The following is a 16,807-nucleotide window of genomic DNA, read 5'->3' on the forward strand; positions in this document are numbered from 1 at the left end:
CTTACTGTCATAGGAGTTTTATAAAAAATCTGTATTGTCTAAAAAAAATCCTGTATATTGCCACGCCCACTTCTTGTCTTGTTTTGATGTATTCGGGTTTGACCGGCAGGGACGGTTATCAACGCTCGACGCTGTCAGCGAACTAGTGTTCTAGAAGCGTCGCGATTGTAGTAGATCGGTTTGTTAAGATTGCGCCCCGCACGCGAATGTTCCAGCTTTGTCTAGAGATTACGCTGCCACCAGCGATATCGCTGGAAAGTTCGATAGCGCCTGTATAAAAGCCGACGCGCTTGACTGCTTGTCAGTTGATCGACGGACGACGCCCTGTTCGCCGCTATCATTGTACAGCGTGTATTGCTGTAGTTCTAGTTCTCATTTTCCGGCCACAAGTTCGGCCAAATAAACAGTTTCATCCTGCAAACGCCGACTGCTGTCTTCGTCGACGTCACTACCACGTGACATCTGGTGGAGGTGCGTCACTACCACGTGACAATATCATTACCAAATTTTTGAAGAACACTATGGAATTCTCGTCTATCATTCCGTAACGTTTTTTTTTTTTTTTTTAGCAGCCTCTACAGCATTCTAAACATTCGGAAGACTGGTTGGTAGGGAAGGTTATGCCAATTCCCAAGTATGCGGTAACGGACAATCGATTCAATATCCGCAAAATTACACTCACATTTGTTCCACGAAAAGTTCTTGAACACATCACTCTCACTGGTCTTATATCGCTCTTCAACAATTGCGCCCCTCATGTGAGTGCGACACGCCTATACGCCTACACAAAATGTATCTGCGATGTATTCAATAGCAGCAAACTCGTTCTTTCCAGTTGCAGCACTTACCCAGCAAAGCGCGTAAGCTATACTGCACAAACTTACACACACAAACGGCTGTTCTTCGACAGAGCGAAGTTTTTGCGGCCAATTTTATCCTGCATGCAGCCACACAGACTTGTTCCTCCTGCGCGGAATTTAAATTCAGGAGCCCTTGCCTAGTCGGTAAAGCATGGGCAAGCGAAGCTTGACGTGTGCGTGCCTGACGCTCTTTTTTTCTTCCAATCGCATTGCGCAATGCTCCCTCCTAACCGTTTCCTTCCTTCATGCCGGGAATGGGCAGTCATCCACGTGCTTAGTATAGTGATGCAGAACTATCGGTGAATTGACTATCGATAGTATCGATAGTTTTTTTTTTTTTTTGAAACTATCGATAGTGTAAACAAACTATCGATAGTGCAATCGATAGTACCATTGTTAATATTACACTAACGACATTACTGCCACGCGTGTTTATTTCTTTGTTTTGACGGATTCGGGTTTCACCCACAAAGACTGTTAGGAACGTTTGGCGCAGACCGCGCCGTAATATTTCAGAAGCTTCACAATTGTTTGATATCATTTTGTTAAGATTACGCGCCGGACGCGAATGGTCAAGTTTATTCGAGAGCTTACGCGAGCACCAGCGATAACGCTGGAAGGTTTCATGACTGGTGTATAAAGGAGGACGCGTGCCACCGATGATCAGAGAACTCAACGGCTGACGGCTGCTCCCATGCTATCAGTGCGCAGCATGTATCGCTTGTATTTGAAGTTTTGATTTTCTGGGCACAAGTTCTCCCAAATAAAGAGCTCCGTATTTCCCAGTCTTGCTGCAGCATTCTTCACCGTCACAACCACGTGACAATACTGCTGGCTGGCCATATTGCCAGAATATTTGCGATATAGTCTCCAACCAGCTTCGCTTAATTTATGAGCAATTTTCGGCAGAGAAATTAACTATTTCCGTAGTGTAAATGGCGGAATATATCCATCAATAAATTCGTATCCAAAAGCAACTAGTTAAGCCTTACAATTAACTTCTTGATATTTTATTATTTTGAAATCATAAAATGCAATATCACTTTTGTTACGTCTGTACAGCCACTTGTGGCTGTACGACGATTTATTTTACACAAGGAAACATAAACACGTTAAATAGCGCAGCTTAGGCGTTGGAGTCACATGGCTAACGTTCGACACCAGAATCACGCTCGTGCCACAGCGCCAGTGTAGTCGCGCGCGCACTTCGTTGTCGTTGTCTTCAAGCGGGACATGTCAATTCTTCCCCCCTTAGACGAAGTCTCCATAGCGGTCTGGAGGCCGCCTAAGCTCTGGTGGTCGCAGTTGGCGGGTGGTTCCTGCTTGTGACGCCGAGGTCGACGGTTGCGAGGGAGGGTTGTTTTGCATGTTGAGCGAGTCAGGCCGTTGATCAGCAGAACTTGACGGCGTCTCTTCTAACGTTGTGTCCGAGAAATCGTCTGCTACGCTCCAATCTGTCGGTGATTGAGTTCTGTACCCGGTCTGGCTCGTTTTCCTCATATGGTTGAGGTGACGCCGAACCTTTCCGTGGTTGCTTTTTACAAGCCAGGATCGTGGTCCGACGTGGCGCAGTATTTCGCCTTCAATCCAATCTGGCTTTTTCAAAAACTGTCGGATGAGCACTTTGTCTCCTACCGCGAAACGACGGGATTTTGTCAATGTCTCCTGGCTCTCAGGAATTGGTATATCCGTCTCCCGCTTTAGAAGATCGAGAGGACATAGAAGCTCTCGTCCAAACATCGCTCTCGCAGGTGACATTCCTGTCGCAGTGTGAATGGTTGTGTGCTGCCGATACAGGAATCTTGCAAGTCGGCACTGTATGGACTTGTCTGTATCTCTCAGGAGTGCTCTTTTCAGCTCTGCCACATAGCGTTCTGCCTGGCCGTTTGTGGCAGGATGGTAAGCTGGTGATGTTGTACCCTGTATGCCATTTGCCGTATAGAACTGCCTTATCTCGTTGGAAATAAAGGCTTTTCCGTTGTCGGAGACGACCTTTCGGGGAATGCCAAACGTAGCAAAGATGCTTCGTAGCACATCGATGACAACCGCGGATGTTGCTTGCGTCACGTGCCGGACTTCCACCCACTTTGTGTGTGCATCCACAACAACCAAGTAGGTGCGCCCGAGTAGTGGCCCCGCGAAGTCAACGTGCACCGTGTGCCATGGCGTCTTGGGACGGTCCCAGGAGGGAATAGGAGCTTTGGGTGGGCTCTTCTGCGTTGAAAGGCATTCACGGCACTGTCGCACCGTTTCTTCGATCACCTTGTCGCCGGGCCACCATACGTAGCTCCTTGCGCACTTCTTCATGGCTACCATGCCTCGGTGACCAGCGTGCAGAAGTGCCAGAACGTGGAATCGTGCTGAGCTCGGTATGATCACCCGTGATCCAAGCGTGAGGCACTCGCGATGAAATGCTAGTGCGGTCACTCGTCGGTAAGGAGTGAACTCATCTCCAGTGAGTTTCTCCACTGTGCCATCCTGCACTGCCTTGTACAACCTCTGCAGGATGCTGTCTTCTTGTGTCAGACGTGCTATCTCTGTAGCAGTGAACGGAGGTCTCGACAAAGCTTCGAACAATAGTACCTCGCCTGGTGGCCAGGGTTCATCGAGACGTTCTGGTAGTGGCAATCGACTCAACGCGTCCGCGTTTTGATGGTTCTTGCCATGCCTGTAGACGATGTTGTAGTCATAGGCCGACAACTTGATGCACCATCTGGTCATGCGTGGTGAGAGGACTTGAGCCGTTGGCTTCCCTGGACCCAGTATGCCGAGAAGCGGTTGATGATCCGTGACGAAAGTCACCTTTCTTCCCGCAATATACTTGTGGAACTTGTGTGCAGCAAACACTACGGCAAGGCCTTCTCTGTCCAACTGAGCATAATTGCGTTCCGCTGTCCCTAGCGTCCGAGATGCGAAAGCGATTGGCGCCTCTCTATTCTGGTCATCACGTTGAGACAGAACAGCTCCTATGCCGTATGGCGAAGCGTCGCATGAGACAAGAAGCTCCTTCTGTTCATCGTAGTGTGCCAGTACGGTCTGACTGAGAAGCAATCTCTTAAGTTTATCGAATGCTTCTTGATGCTTGGTCTCCCATCTCCACGTGGCGTCCTTCTGCAGGAGCTGGTAGAGACAGCTGGCAATTGTTGCCCTGTTCTTCAAAAACCTGTCGTAGAAAGCCAGCATTCCTAGGAATGATTGAAGTGCTTGCTTGCAGTTTGGTGCTGGAGCCTTCGTTATTGCTCGAACTTTTTCTTCGTTGGTATGGACCCCTGTCTCGTCAATTCGGTGTCCCAGAAAAGAAACTTCTCGCACTGCAAAGCAGCACTTGTTTTTGCCGAGGCGAAGGTTGCAATTGCGCAGCCTCTTTAGAACTTCTTCCAATCTCTCGGCGTGTTCCGTGGCGTCTTTTCCACTGATAATCACGTCATCTAGGTATGCGCAAACGCCGGTGATGCCAGACAGCATAGTCACCATAAAGCGTTGAAAAATGGCTGGAGCTGCAGAGATCTTGAAAGGCAATCGTTTGACCTTGTAAAGCCCTTTCAGCGTGTTCAGGGTCAATATCTCTGCTGTCTCTGGCGTTACGTGAAGTTGCTGGTAAGCCTGTGCCAAATCCAGGGTGCTGAAGACTTTGCCTCCCCTCAAGTGGCTAAGGACTTCATCTGTTGTTGGAAGTGGGTAGTCTGCCTTCTTCGATACCTGGCTCACTGTGCAACGGTAGTCGCCGCATATTCGCAACGAGCCGTTTTTCTTTCGAACAAGTACTAGAGGCGTTGCCCAATCCGAATGCTGCGCAGGCTCGATTATGCCTTGACTTTGCAGTCGATCCAATTCAGCTTCTACAGCTGACCGCAGCGCGAAAGGAACTGGTCGTGCTTTTATGAACTTTGGTTTCGCTCCTTCCACGAGTTCAAGTTGTACCGCAGAACCGACGTGTCCTGAGATGTCCTCGTTGAACACAGACTGGTACTTGTCTAGAAGCTTCGAAACAAGTTTGTCGTCTGATACGTCATTGATGCCCGTGATCTGTATACCCAGATGAGGAAACCAGTTTCGTCCGAGGAGGTTACAACCTGCTCCTTTGATGACAACAAGCGGTAGCGTGAAATTCTTGTTCTTGTGCTCTACATCCACCGTTGCACATCCGAGAACTCGGAGGGACTGGCCTGACCATGTGCGTAGGAGAATGTTGTCCGTTTGAAGCCGTGGTGGGTCATCTGTCCATGTGGCTTTAATTGAACGTGGCCTCACTGATGAGTGTGCAGGCTGCACCCGAGTCGACTTCGAACTCCAAGGTCTTGCCATGTATGCGTAGTTGAGTTATGACCTTCTGCGTGCTGGACGCGTCGATTAAGGTGTTGAGCTCGTAAAGTGCCACGTCTGGTGAATCCTGTTGAGTCGTGACTGGTGCTGAGGCCACTTTCGCAGTTCCTTGTCGGGGATATTCGATGTTGTTGTTCTTGTTTGTTCTTGCCTCTTCCCGCTTTTTCAGACAGGCCTTTTCAATGTGTCCGCGTTTCTTGCAGTAGTTGCAGGAAGCTGTCTGAAACTTGCAAGTGTCCGGACTATGCTGCGCGTCACAACGCCAACAGTGTTGTTTCTTCTTTTGGGCAGAGGCACTCGAGTGACGTTGATTTTCTGTCTTGCCGATACTTGTGCAGGCTTCGTGAATCTCTTTGAATTCCGTTTTCACGTTTTTCTGATCTTCGACGGCGTTTTCAGCTCGCAGTGCAATGTCAAAGGCTCTCTTGAAAGTCAAGTCCTTTTCTGCGAACAGCCGTTGCTGGACCTTCTCGTTCCGAAGACCGCAAACGAAACGATCACGCAGCATTACATCAAGAGGCAGCATGGTTGGATTCGCCGCAGCGTCTACGCTTGTTCCAAAATTGCAATCTGCTGCTAGCGAGCGCTGTTACGTAATCACTGACCGTTTCGTCATGCCATTGGTCACGACGTTGGAAGCGTGCTCTGCAGAAGACCTCAGACGGCTGTGGATCGAAGTGACCCTTGAGCATCTTGACTATGTCATCGTAGCTCACTTGGTTGGGCTGCTTGGGTTGAACGAGGGCGCAGACGACGTCGTAAGTCTGTTCCCCGCATAACGTTAGCAGATGAGCACGTTTCTTGGAAGCTTCCGTAATGTCGTTAGCCTCGAAGAACTGTAGCCTCCCATACCAGGATCTCCAAGAGCCGGAGATGCCGCCGAATTCGGGTAGCCGACCAAAGTCGGGCGTCGCCATCTCGTTCCGTTCCTTGACGTCGGTGAAGTGCCGGTGAGTCCAGAGTCTTCCTCGTCGCCAACTGTTACGCCTGTACAGCCACTTGTGGCTGTACGACGATTTATTTTACACAAGGAAACATGAACACGTTAAATAGCGCAGCTTAGGCGTTGGAGTCACATATGGCTAACGTTCGACACCAGAATCACGCTCGTGCCACAGCGCCAGTGTAGTCGCGCGCGCACTTCGTTGTCGTTGTCTTCAAGCGAGACATGTCAACTTTGAAGCCGCGCAGTCCCGCCACATGTAAAGGCTTCCTTTCCGCTACAACTGAACAGTTTTAATTTGTGATCATGTGTCAGCAAAGCACTCTCGTGAAGAACACAAGCATGTAAACTTTCTTGCCCTTCAGCCTGCTCCTCCGGCTCCACTATGTACCACGCGCACGGGGAACCAAGTTTATTCTGCAGTGAGTCCGCGCTGTTGATTTTGTACTATCGATAGTACCATCGAATTTTTAACTATCGATAACGCTATCGATAGTATTTTTCACCATCGATAGTTCGATAGTGAATCAGCTATCGATAGTTCGATAGTGACCCAGCTATCGATAGCACCATCGATAGTTCTGCATCACTAGCTTAGCAGCGCCACACTGCAGTTGCTACAGGCAACAGCGACCACCATGCGTACATATCCAGGCAACATTGAAACGTGACGTGAAATGGCAAGTCACTTCGATAAAAGATCAGACTGCCATATCGGAAAAGGCTCATCGCCGACAAGCCCACGATCGAGAGAGCGCCAGTCATTCGGAAAACGGAGCATGCAAATACGCATGTGACCGGCGCCCTTCGAAAGCCGCATGTTACACCAAAAGCTGTTATGAGATCACAACAGCCGATTTTGGTGCCGTAGTTGACCGCGGCCGCCGGCGGCCGTAACCGCTATCGCGCAAATTGAGAAAAAAATTTACACCATCTCCCACTAAAGGGAACCATGTGTGCATGCGTAGCAGCGGGGAGATGGTTAGCTTGAGCGGGAGATGGTGTAATTTTTTTTTAGGAGCTGGCTCGCCAGGTTCTTAAGCTAGGGCGAAGTCCCGCGCCGTAAGCTGCATCTATCCATTAAAAGCGTCGTGGAACGCGAAGAGGAACGCTACGCGCGTCGTGTCTTCCCTCTAGCCTGGCCGTAAATTCTCACAGGGCGAGCGGGGAACGCAGTCGACAGGCGCGCTAGAGGGGGGGAGCGTAGGAGAGGAGAAGGGGAGGGGACGCGCATGCGCTCATCGCGGCGTTGCGCAGGAGAGAATGGGCGCGCGAGAGGGGGGGGGGGGGCGTAGGAGGGCGCTCATCGCGGCGTTGCACTAAAGTCCTTTGATATATAGAAAGTAGCGACACTCTCCTCCATATCCTCTCCCAAGTGTCCAACCCTCCTCTCCCAAGTGTACAAACCGTATCTATCTCCTCTCCCAAACGCCCACCGTGCGGGCACCGGCCCTATTCGCCGCGTTAGTGTGGAGAGGCGGTCGGCGGCGCGTATACAAATGCACACAGCGGCGCTTTGTTGTGAGCTGTTTGAGCCGATTGTCGGCGAATAAAATGCGTTGATTGCAGCTTACCTGTAATATATACGCTCTTCGTGCATCATCGATGCACGAAGATCATCCAACGTTACTATTACTAGTGAGAGAAGCGCAATCTGCCGATGAAAGGTATGCTCGCCCTGGGTGACAGTCTGCGCTTACGCACTATACGACGTTTTTGTGGTTTTCTCTGTACGTGTTTACCTCGTGTTCTGTGTACTACGCACTGCTGTAGCACGCCTGAACTACTTAAGTGTTTACTTCTTCTTCATTTGTACACCAGCCCATATTCCTGTGCAATGGGTTCAATAGCACTGTTCGCGCGAATACGCATAAGCATGTAAGAGTGTTTAGCGCAGAGTTTTCATCGATTGATTACGTGCACGACAGTGATGCAACAAAGGTCCGGTTATTTTATGGAATAAGCTTTTTTTTTTCTCGAAATAATCATGTCCGCCGCCTTTCATCAATTTCTAACAACTCCACACAAAGGCTCAAGATAACGTAAAAAAAAAGGATGAGGTTTTGCGTGACATTATACGACAAAAATGCAAGGCACGCCGTCGGGATTAATTTTAAACATCTGGGTTCTTCAAAGCGTACTTAAATCTAAGCACACGGGGGGTTTCTGCATAAATTTCGCCCAAAGTTAAAATTACGCGCGGGAACTCTGTTTTATCACTGCCGTGTCATTCCATTGTCTTTTCTTTTTAGGAGACAGTTTGAGTATCCAAGTGTCCCCAGACTTCACTTGATAGAAATACTTCGCTGTAGTGGGACCACGACCGTACAATAAAAGGACATCTTAAGCACAAGTAAAGCTCATCATGGACTACAGTGCCGCAGTTATACACCTAACAACAACGCGAAAGTGCATGAGCCTCGCTTTTGTTTACCACCGAGTCGCTAAAACGCGGCGTTCACACACTATTTAATGCTCCTTATGTTTGGGACTATGCCAAGCGCACTTTACGACGTGCTTGAACCAGAAAGCGGCACCAACACTGAAATGATTCTGGCGAACGAAGGGTACGACACCAATACACAGCCCTCTCGAAAGTCGCACTCACTGATCTTATTACAACGCGCATGCAGCCGAGCAAGCCCATTTGCTTCTGTGCACCATGTTAGGTATACGTATGAGCAGTTAAACTCGCGCTAACATAACAGAACAAACCGCCCTTTCAGAATGTGTAGGACGTACGCGCACATGCAAACACGACGTGGCTAGCAGACGATGCAGGGAGCAATCCACACTAGGCGCGCTTCAGCCAGTAGCCGCCAGGCGGCGACTCTGCTCGATCTCGCGCCACTTTCCTATCAAGAACGCTATGTCACGCAGATAACGCGCGCGTATCCCAGGTGTGGAGATAGGTTTGCGAGACGCTTACCCTACGAGGCGACCGGCAAGGGACGCGACGTTCTCCACTGCCGCAGCGAACAAAGACGCTACGGCCGGGTTCGTCGATTCTCCGGCACGGCGCAGAAAAGGCACTCGAGGCAGGAGGTCAACAAAAAACACGGGTTTATTAACCCAAGATGCAGCACAGTACGACAGTCACGGGCTTGCAGGCCGTAAAGGGAACTCCGCAAGACCGATCGAGTACGCTTGCCAACGGCGTTAAGACTACCACACAAAGGGCAGCAGTCGAGCGCACGGACGAGAAGCCGCCTGCCAGAGCAGCGCGTCAACCTCTCGTGCCGGCCTGAGTGCATCTCTCCTGGGCAAGCCCGCGCCAGACAGATTGATTGTGTGATTAGAGGAAGAATGAGACGCCTAATTTCTGCAGCCCTATAGGGAGCACGGCGCAGCGTCTCCAGACAGAAGCGAGCTCAAGGGGGAAGGGGGTTGTTACTGGCGGCCAATGAAGACAGGCGTCGCGCAGTGACGTAAGCTAGCTTGGTGGCGTGAGCATGTGAGCATGTCGAGGCATGCCCGGACGCGTGCCCGCGCGCCGGGAGGCTGACGCATGGCTTGCACCAGACCACGGTGTAAGAAAAATCATTTAGGTGTGGACACTCTCCGCCCGTCGCGAAGGAGAGCGCGTCCAGATAATGTTCGCCTTTAATACATGCGCCGGCCGCAGTTTCGTGGGGGGCGCTGCGACATGGGGGCTTAAGAAACCTATTGCGACGAGGCGAACGCGCGTTTTTCTTTATTTTTTTTTCACCTCATTGCATTTTTTCACGGCGAGTTTTCATACGGCCACGGTGTAAACGGCGCACCCGACGCGCATAGCGTCCCTAACAGCGTTGCGTACGTAAAAGCGCGGCGTCTTGCTTAGAGCGCGTGAGCAGTCTTTCTGCTCGCTGACTTCTCACGTGCGCAACGCCGTTACGGACGCTACGAACGCAGCTCGTCTTCTATAGTACATGCGCCGGCCGCGGTTGCGTGGGAGGCGCTGCGACATGGGGGCCGAGAGGAGGAAAGAGGCGAACATTATGTGGACGCGCTGTCGGGCGGAGTGTCCACACCTAAATTATTTTTCTTACACCGTGCACCAGACAAAGAGGCCTGGCGCTGCCGCCGCGGTCGCCATACCGCCGATTAACGGCGGTTCCCGGCGCTCGAGCCGCGCGGGGCCAACACGCGCGCTAGCTGGGGAACGAGGCGCCAAAGGGAAGGGCGCGCTCGATTCCCACACAGGCGACGGCCCGTGAAGCGGGGAGGTGGAAGGCGGGAGAGGAGGGTGCTCGGCGTGGCGGCTCGGTTGAAAGAACGACGGTACTTTCCCAAAAATATCCAAGGACTTTACGTTGCACAGGAGAGAATGAGACGCGCGAGAGCGGCGTGCCGGGGAGTCGCCGCCTGGCGGCTACTGGCTGAAGCGCGCCTAGTGTGGATTGCTCCCTGCGTCGTCTGCTAGCCACGTCGTGTTTGCACGTGTGCGTACGTCCTGCACTTTCTCAAAGAACGGTTTGTTCTGTTATGTTAGCGCGAGTTTAACTGCTCGTACGTATACCTAACATGATGTACAGAAGCAAATGAGCTTGCTCGGCTGCATGCGCATTGTAATAAGATCAGTGAATGCGACTTTCGAGAGGGCTGTGTATTGGTGTCGTACCCTTCGTTCGCCAGAATCATTTCAGTGTTGGTGCCGCTTTCTGGTTCAAGCACGTCGTAAAGTGCGCTTGGCATAGTCCCAAACATAAGGAGCATTAAATAGTGTGTGAATGCCGCGTTTTGGCGACTCGGTGGTAAACAAAAGCGAGGCTCATGCACTTTCGCGTCGTTGTTGGGTGTACAACCGCGGCACTCCAGTTCACGATCAGCTTTAGTTGTGCTCAGGGGCGTAGGCAGAAATTTTTTTCGGGGGGGGGCACCTCCTTGATCTGTAGTGGGGACGAGCAGGCAGATGTGGTCGAGTGTCATTTTCTGCTCTGTATGCTATGGCAAAAAAAAATTTCGGGGGGGGGGGGGGGGGGGGGGGGCACGGGCCCGGTGTGCCCTAACGTGGCTACGCCCCTGGTTGTGCTTAAGATGTCCTTTTATTGTACGGTCGTGGTCCCGCTACAGCGAAATATTTCTATCAAGTGAAGTCTGAGACTTCGGTACTCAAACTGTCCCTAAAAAAAGAAAATAAAAAAAACAGACAATGGAATGACACAGCAGTGATAAAACGGAGTTGCCGCGCGCAATTTTAAGTTGGGACGACATTTATGCGGAACCACCCGTGTGCTTATATTTAGGTACGCTTTGAAGGACCCAGATGTTCAAAATTAATCCCGACGGCGTGCCTTACATTTATGTCGTTTAATTTCACGCAAAATCTCATCCTTTATTTTTACATTATCTTGAGCGTTTGTGTGGAGTTGTTACAAATTGATGGAAGGCAGCGGACATTATTAGTTTGAAGAAAAAAAGACACTTGTTCCATAAAATAACCGGACCTTTGTTGCATCATTGTCGTGCAGGTAATCAATCGATGAAAGCTCTGTACTCTTACCTGCGTATATATGCGTATTCGCGTGAACAGTGCTATTGAACTCATTGCACAGGAATATGGGCTGGTATACAGATGAACAAGAAGTAGCCTAAACACAACAAAAAACGTCATATAGTGCGTAAGCGCAGACTGTCATCCAGGGCGAGCATCCCCTTCGTGGGCAGATTGCGCTTCTCTCACTAGTAATAGTAACGTTGGATGATCTTCGTGCATCGATTCAACAATGAAGAGCGTATATATTACCAGCAAGCTGCAATCAACGCATTTTATTCGCCGACAATTGGCTCAAACCGCTCACAACGAAGCGCCGCTGTGTGCATTTGTATACACGCCTCCGACCGCCGCTCCACACTAACGCGGTGACGGTGCTGCCACCTATAGGTCGATCTCGCGGCCAATAGGTTCGTTTTTTCGTGCCTTCTAACTTTTACGCCGTTGTGCGTCTCTTCAGTTGTTAGTCGGCGTTTGTGGTGTCCTGACTTCTCTCTTGTGTCCGTGTTTGCACGCCCTGTCTTTTTAGATACCAAATAGCTCAGCTCTCTGTTACTCTATGTAAAGACATGTTCCTTTGTGTCTCGGCCTAGGGGTTCCGGGCCAGCCGCCACCCAGAACACAACTAGTTGCCGTAGTAGTTACCGTAGTAGTTGTTGAACTGACGCTTAAAAAACACCCGATAAAATAAATAATTGCGGTTATGACAAAAAAAAAAAAGCGGCCAATGGCGGCCGGTCTTAGGTGCGGACCGGCATCCGGCCCGCTGTTTGAAGGGCTCCTCACCAACCCGCAATCAAAGACGATCGAGGAAGTGGTTTCCTCCTCGCCTTCGCTACCCCTCCTACAGGCACTATCTCCCCCTCGCCACTTATTTCTTAAAAGCACGTGTATCAGCACTAAGCGTTGACCCTAAGAAGATTTCGCGCTTGTCGGTTACACGCTGCTATCTCTGTTTACGCAGTCGCAAACACAGAAAATGAAGTGAAATCAGTTGATCGCGCACAATAGTCATGAGAGGCAAGGAAGAACGGATAGGCATGGCGAAGCAGTGCGGGAGACAAGTCACATATGATATTTCGCGTATATGGACCAATCGAGAGTATACTATATACGTCACGGGAATCACTTAGAAGAATGGACTGTTAGCCGAGTTGGTATTCCTTTATCAAGAAAACTGCGCGGAAAACGTGGACGAAGGGAGACAAGAACAGCACAAGCGCATAACAAGTGAAACTTTTATTGAAAACACGAAGCATATGAAGGAAGACAAAAATACAAGAACCACACGCGCGTGCTCAAAAACCAGAAAACTCCTACATCTGAGCATCAAGATAAGCAATCTCTGCTTGGTGTAATTGAGGGCTTTACGACACAAATATATCTCCGGCTTTTAAAATAAAGTAAGCTTCAACAAGCTCACGAGTCGTACGTTCTCTGTGCCGCCCAATGACTGGCTTCTCAAAAATACGGGCTGCAATTACACTCACGACAATATGACGTTAGTTGACGGTTGTCCTTTCACAGATAATCGGTGATCGTTCAACCTTTTGTTGAGACAGCGGCCGGTCTGTCCGATATAGTTGCTGTCACAAGAAAGAGGGACAGAGTATATACCACTCCCTTACCGCAGTCCACAGATAGTACCACAGATAACAGAGTGTCAAGATAAACACGGAAACGCTTTATCAGACTGTGGTAAGGGAGTGGTATACTCTGTCCCTTTTTCTATGGGGAGCGCGCCGGCGCTATCCTACCTAGCACGCAATCGAGGCGCGTTCGATAGAGGGCGACTCCGTAACTCCTCGCCCCCAATATGGCTCAGAACAATACTGCGCGCCAATTCGAGACGCGTAGCGCCTATGTTTTTTTAAATACTTGGTGCCAGTTAGTTTAAATGTCCTGTATGTCAGGATATCAGCTGTGTTTTAAGAATAAATCAGTGGATGAGAGCATGAAGCGGCTTCTTCCGACACGAGAATTTACAGAGAATTCCATTCACTGATTATATATATATATATATATATATATATATATAACATGTAGATTCTCTTGCGGCATTGTAATCCTATTAGGCACGGCATGACGACGACACCGACGACACTTCGTGATACGTGCGCGGAGGCAGCGCCGGCGGAGGTGAAGATGACATTAGAGGGAGGAACTCCATTAAGCACGTGACATTCTAGGCACTCCTGGCGACACGGGGAAAATTCAGAACCAACTTGGGGGAAAAAAACTCCAGATGACGTCATAGCGTCAGGTCACGTGGGTGACGTAGCAGCGACGTCATCCATTGTTTGCGGAGGGAGGCGGACTGCGGCGATAGGCATGTTATGCGTGGTGACCACGGTGCAAGAAAAATAATTTAGGTGTGGACACTCCGCCCGACGGCGCGCCCACATAATGTTCGCCTCTTTCCTCCTCTCGGCCCCCATGTCGCAGCGCCTCCCACGCAACCGCGGCCGGCGCATGTACTATAGACCTTATGCGAAATTGCTGCCATCTAGCGGCCGCCGTGCACATTTCCGCCATGTTCAAGGCTAAGCGTGCTCCGCATGTGCACACATAGAGCGTGCGTATGAACGTGTGGCGGCTGACAGGAGCGGCAATGCCAGCATATTTTCTTGTGCCGTGTTGCTCAGATTGAGGAAACTGCGATGCTGGAAAAAAGGTGTGCAGGAAACTAACCTTCATGTTATTAGATTTCCTCACGGTCGACGATAATCAGCAGATCGTTTCGTTGCTCCGGCTACTGCTTATGACTAACGCCGTGTTTACGCTCGCCGTTCTTAATATATGAGGTATGTGACAGCATCGGCACTCATGAGAGAACATTCTTTCACGTCATGCCGGAACGTGACAGTTTTCGCGCCGTGTGCTTACAGGCACAGACAAACCCGCTTCGTGTACGACCTTCAAAGCTGCATCGCGGCTACTCGCACATGCCTGCGCTGCTGTTGACATTACCTTGTTTATTGCATTTCGATAACAATTACGTGTTAGACAGGTAGCTCGTGCGCGTCATTGATTCTCAGTGAACGGACCGATTGTGCTGCAGCGCGTTGTTTGTAGTTTGTTTTCGACTGCGGAGTTTAACAAGGTAACGTTTGGTGGGATGCTTTGCGCGCGTATTGCTTCACTATGCGTACCTTTCAAGCATTTCATGTGGTGTCACTGCCAGATTCAGACGGGTGGCCCGGATATCCTGACCGCCCCCCCACCCCTTACTTTTTTGTTTAATTAATTTATACCCCCAGAAGAAACATTAGTTGCTCCCAAAAGCTGATCACCCTTCGGAAAAGTCCTGTATCCACCCCTGTGTGCTAGGAAATTTTAACAAGTGCTTCAAGTGCGTGGCACTTTTCTTATGAAACTAAAAAAATGCTATTCCGCGAAATGTGCTGCATTCGACCGTGGTTGCGCTACCGCTGGTGATTTCGCAGTCGTTCAGTCGGCGACGCAAAACTGCCTTGCCGCTAAGGGTTGACATTGTAAGGCTAACGCCGTGTTTACCAGTAGGCCCCGAAAGCGACGATGTGCACGAGATTTTGGCGTATAGTGTTATTAGGAACACATGTCGGAAGGATATTGAATAAAACACCAGCTGATCGGCATTTACTGCTTGGAGACAGAACACTTTTTCATGTTCACTTTTCACGTGCGTGAGATGCGCAAATATCTTACATTTTAATCGTGCAGTAATTTTTATACATAACATACGTTGGTGCTAAGCTGCGAAATATTTTTTATTTAAAAAATAAAAACGAGGACAACGCCTTTAGTTTAAAATTAGATGCACAATACATCAGCTCGACATAGGCTGTCCCTTACGAAATACGTTTTAAATGGGGTCTATACAGCACGTTCTTTCCGTCATCGCTGTGCCTATCCGTGTCGCGCGTTAACGCTTCTTCCCATCCGTCCTATACTACACGCATGATATTCAGATAGCTAACAACGCTTTATTCGCTACGCTGAAAACAGACAGACCAAATTTGTGACCTAGCGCAAAGTTTCATTCTCGACGACGGCAGGCCTACATGTGACTCGCGGTGTCAAACTTGCATTTTCTTCTCGCTATGAGGTACACGTAATAACCGTCAACGTAATAAGTAGGAAATGCCGGTAACGTGTACAGGCCCTTGCACACTCGTCTGACGTTTTTATGCCCCGACTGCCCACTATCAAAGCAGATACGAGCAAGAAGTTATAGCAGCGACAGCAATACGATTCGGCCATAAGCCTCCAACATGGCGCCGAATTGGTAGCTTCGTCAAACCTCCGACAGATGGCAGCAATTTTGCATAAGGTCTATAGAAGACGAGCTGCGTGCGTAGCGTCCGTAACGGCGTTGCGCACGTGAGAAGTCAGCGAGCAGAACGGCTGCTCACGCGCTCTAAGCAAGACGCCGCGCTTTTACGTACGCAACGCTATGTGCGTCGCTATGTGTGCGTCGCTATGTGGACGCTATGTGCGTCGGGTGCGCCGTTTACACCTTGCTCTAGTTGCTAGCGTGCACGGTTAAAAAAAATGCAATGAGGTGAAAAAAAATGAAGAAAAACGCGCGTTCGCCTCGTCGCAATAGGTTTCTTAAGCCCCCATGTCGCAGCGCCCCCCACGAAACTGCGGCCGGCGCATGTATTAAAGGCGAACATTATCTGGACGCGCTCTCCTTCGCGGCGGGCGGAGAGTGTCCACACCTAAATTATTTTTCTTACACCGTGGTAGTGACGTTTTCGATTACTTGGCTTGGCTCGTGCATCGAGAGAGTAACGACACCGGGACAAGCCACCCATGACACAAGCGCAGGCAACCTTGGATGCATGCGCACACAACGCATAGCTATAGTGCTATAGTATAGCTATAGTACAGTGCCTAGAATATATATTCTAGGCACTATAGCTATAGTACGGTGGGACCGTAGCTATAGCATAGCTATAGTGCCTAGAATATACAGCATAGCGGTACAGATACAGGGAAGGTGTATAATGCCACATCATCGCATTGTAACAGCTTGCTATTTTCAAAAATAGTTGAAAAGCTCTAAATAAAGGTGGTTAAGCATAGTTACAGGAACTCCTGCGAAATCAGGACAACGATAGCTTTCACAAATCGCGAAAAGGGCTGGCGGCATCGCTATCAATTCCCAGCATTACTGGAGGAAGGGCGCGTCTGTGTTTAGAGCCTTTCAGATCGAAAAAC

General features: G+C 49.8%; 1 protein-coding gene across 1 annotated transcript; it reads right to left on the reverse strand.

Annotated features, from left to right (window-relative positions):
- Positions 1-2,111: 2,111 nt before the first annotated feature.
- On the reverse strand, positions 2,112-4,043 carry LOC119380273 (uncharacterized protein K02A2.6-like). Its single transcript, XM_037648976.1, has one exon. It carries the CDS (start codon positions 4,041-4,043, stop codon positions 2,112-2,114), a length of 1,932 nt encoding a protein of 643 aa, XP_037504904.1.
- Between the last annotated feature and the right edge of the window lie 12,764 nt (positions 4,044-16,807).

Source organism: Rhipicephalus sanguineus, chromosome 1 (genome assembly GCF_013339695.2).
Source record: "Rhipicephalus sanguineus isolate Rsan-2018 chromosome 1, BIME_Rsan_1.4, whole genome shotgun sequence".
NCBI classification, from domain to species: Eukaryota; Metazoa; Arthropoda; class Arachnida; order Ixodida; family Ixodidae; genus Rhipicephalus; species Rhipicephalus sanguineus.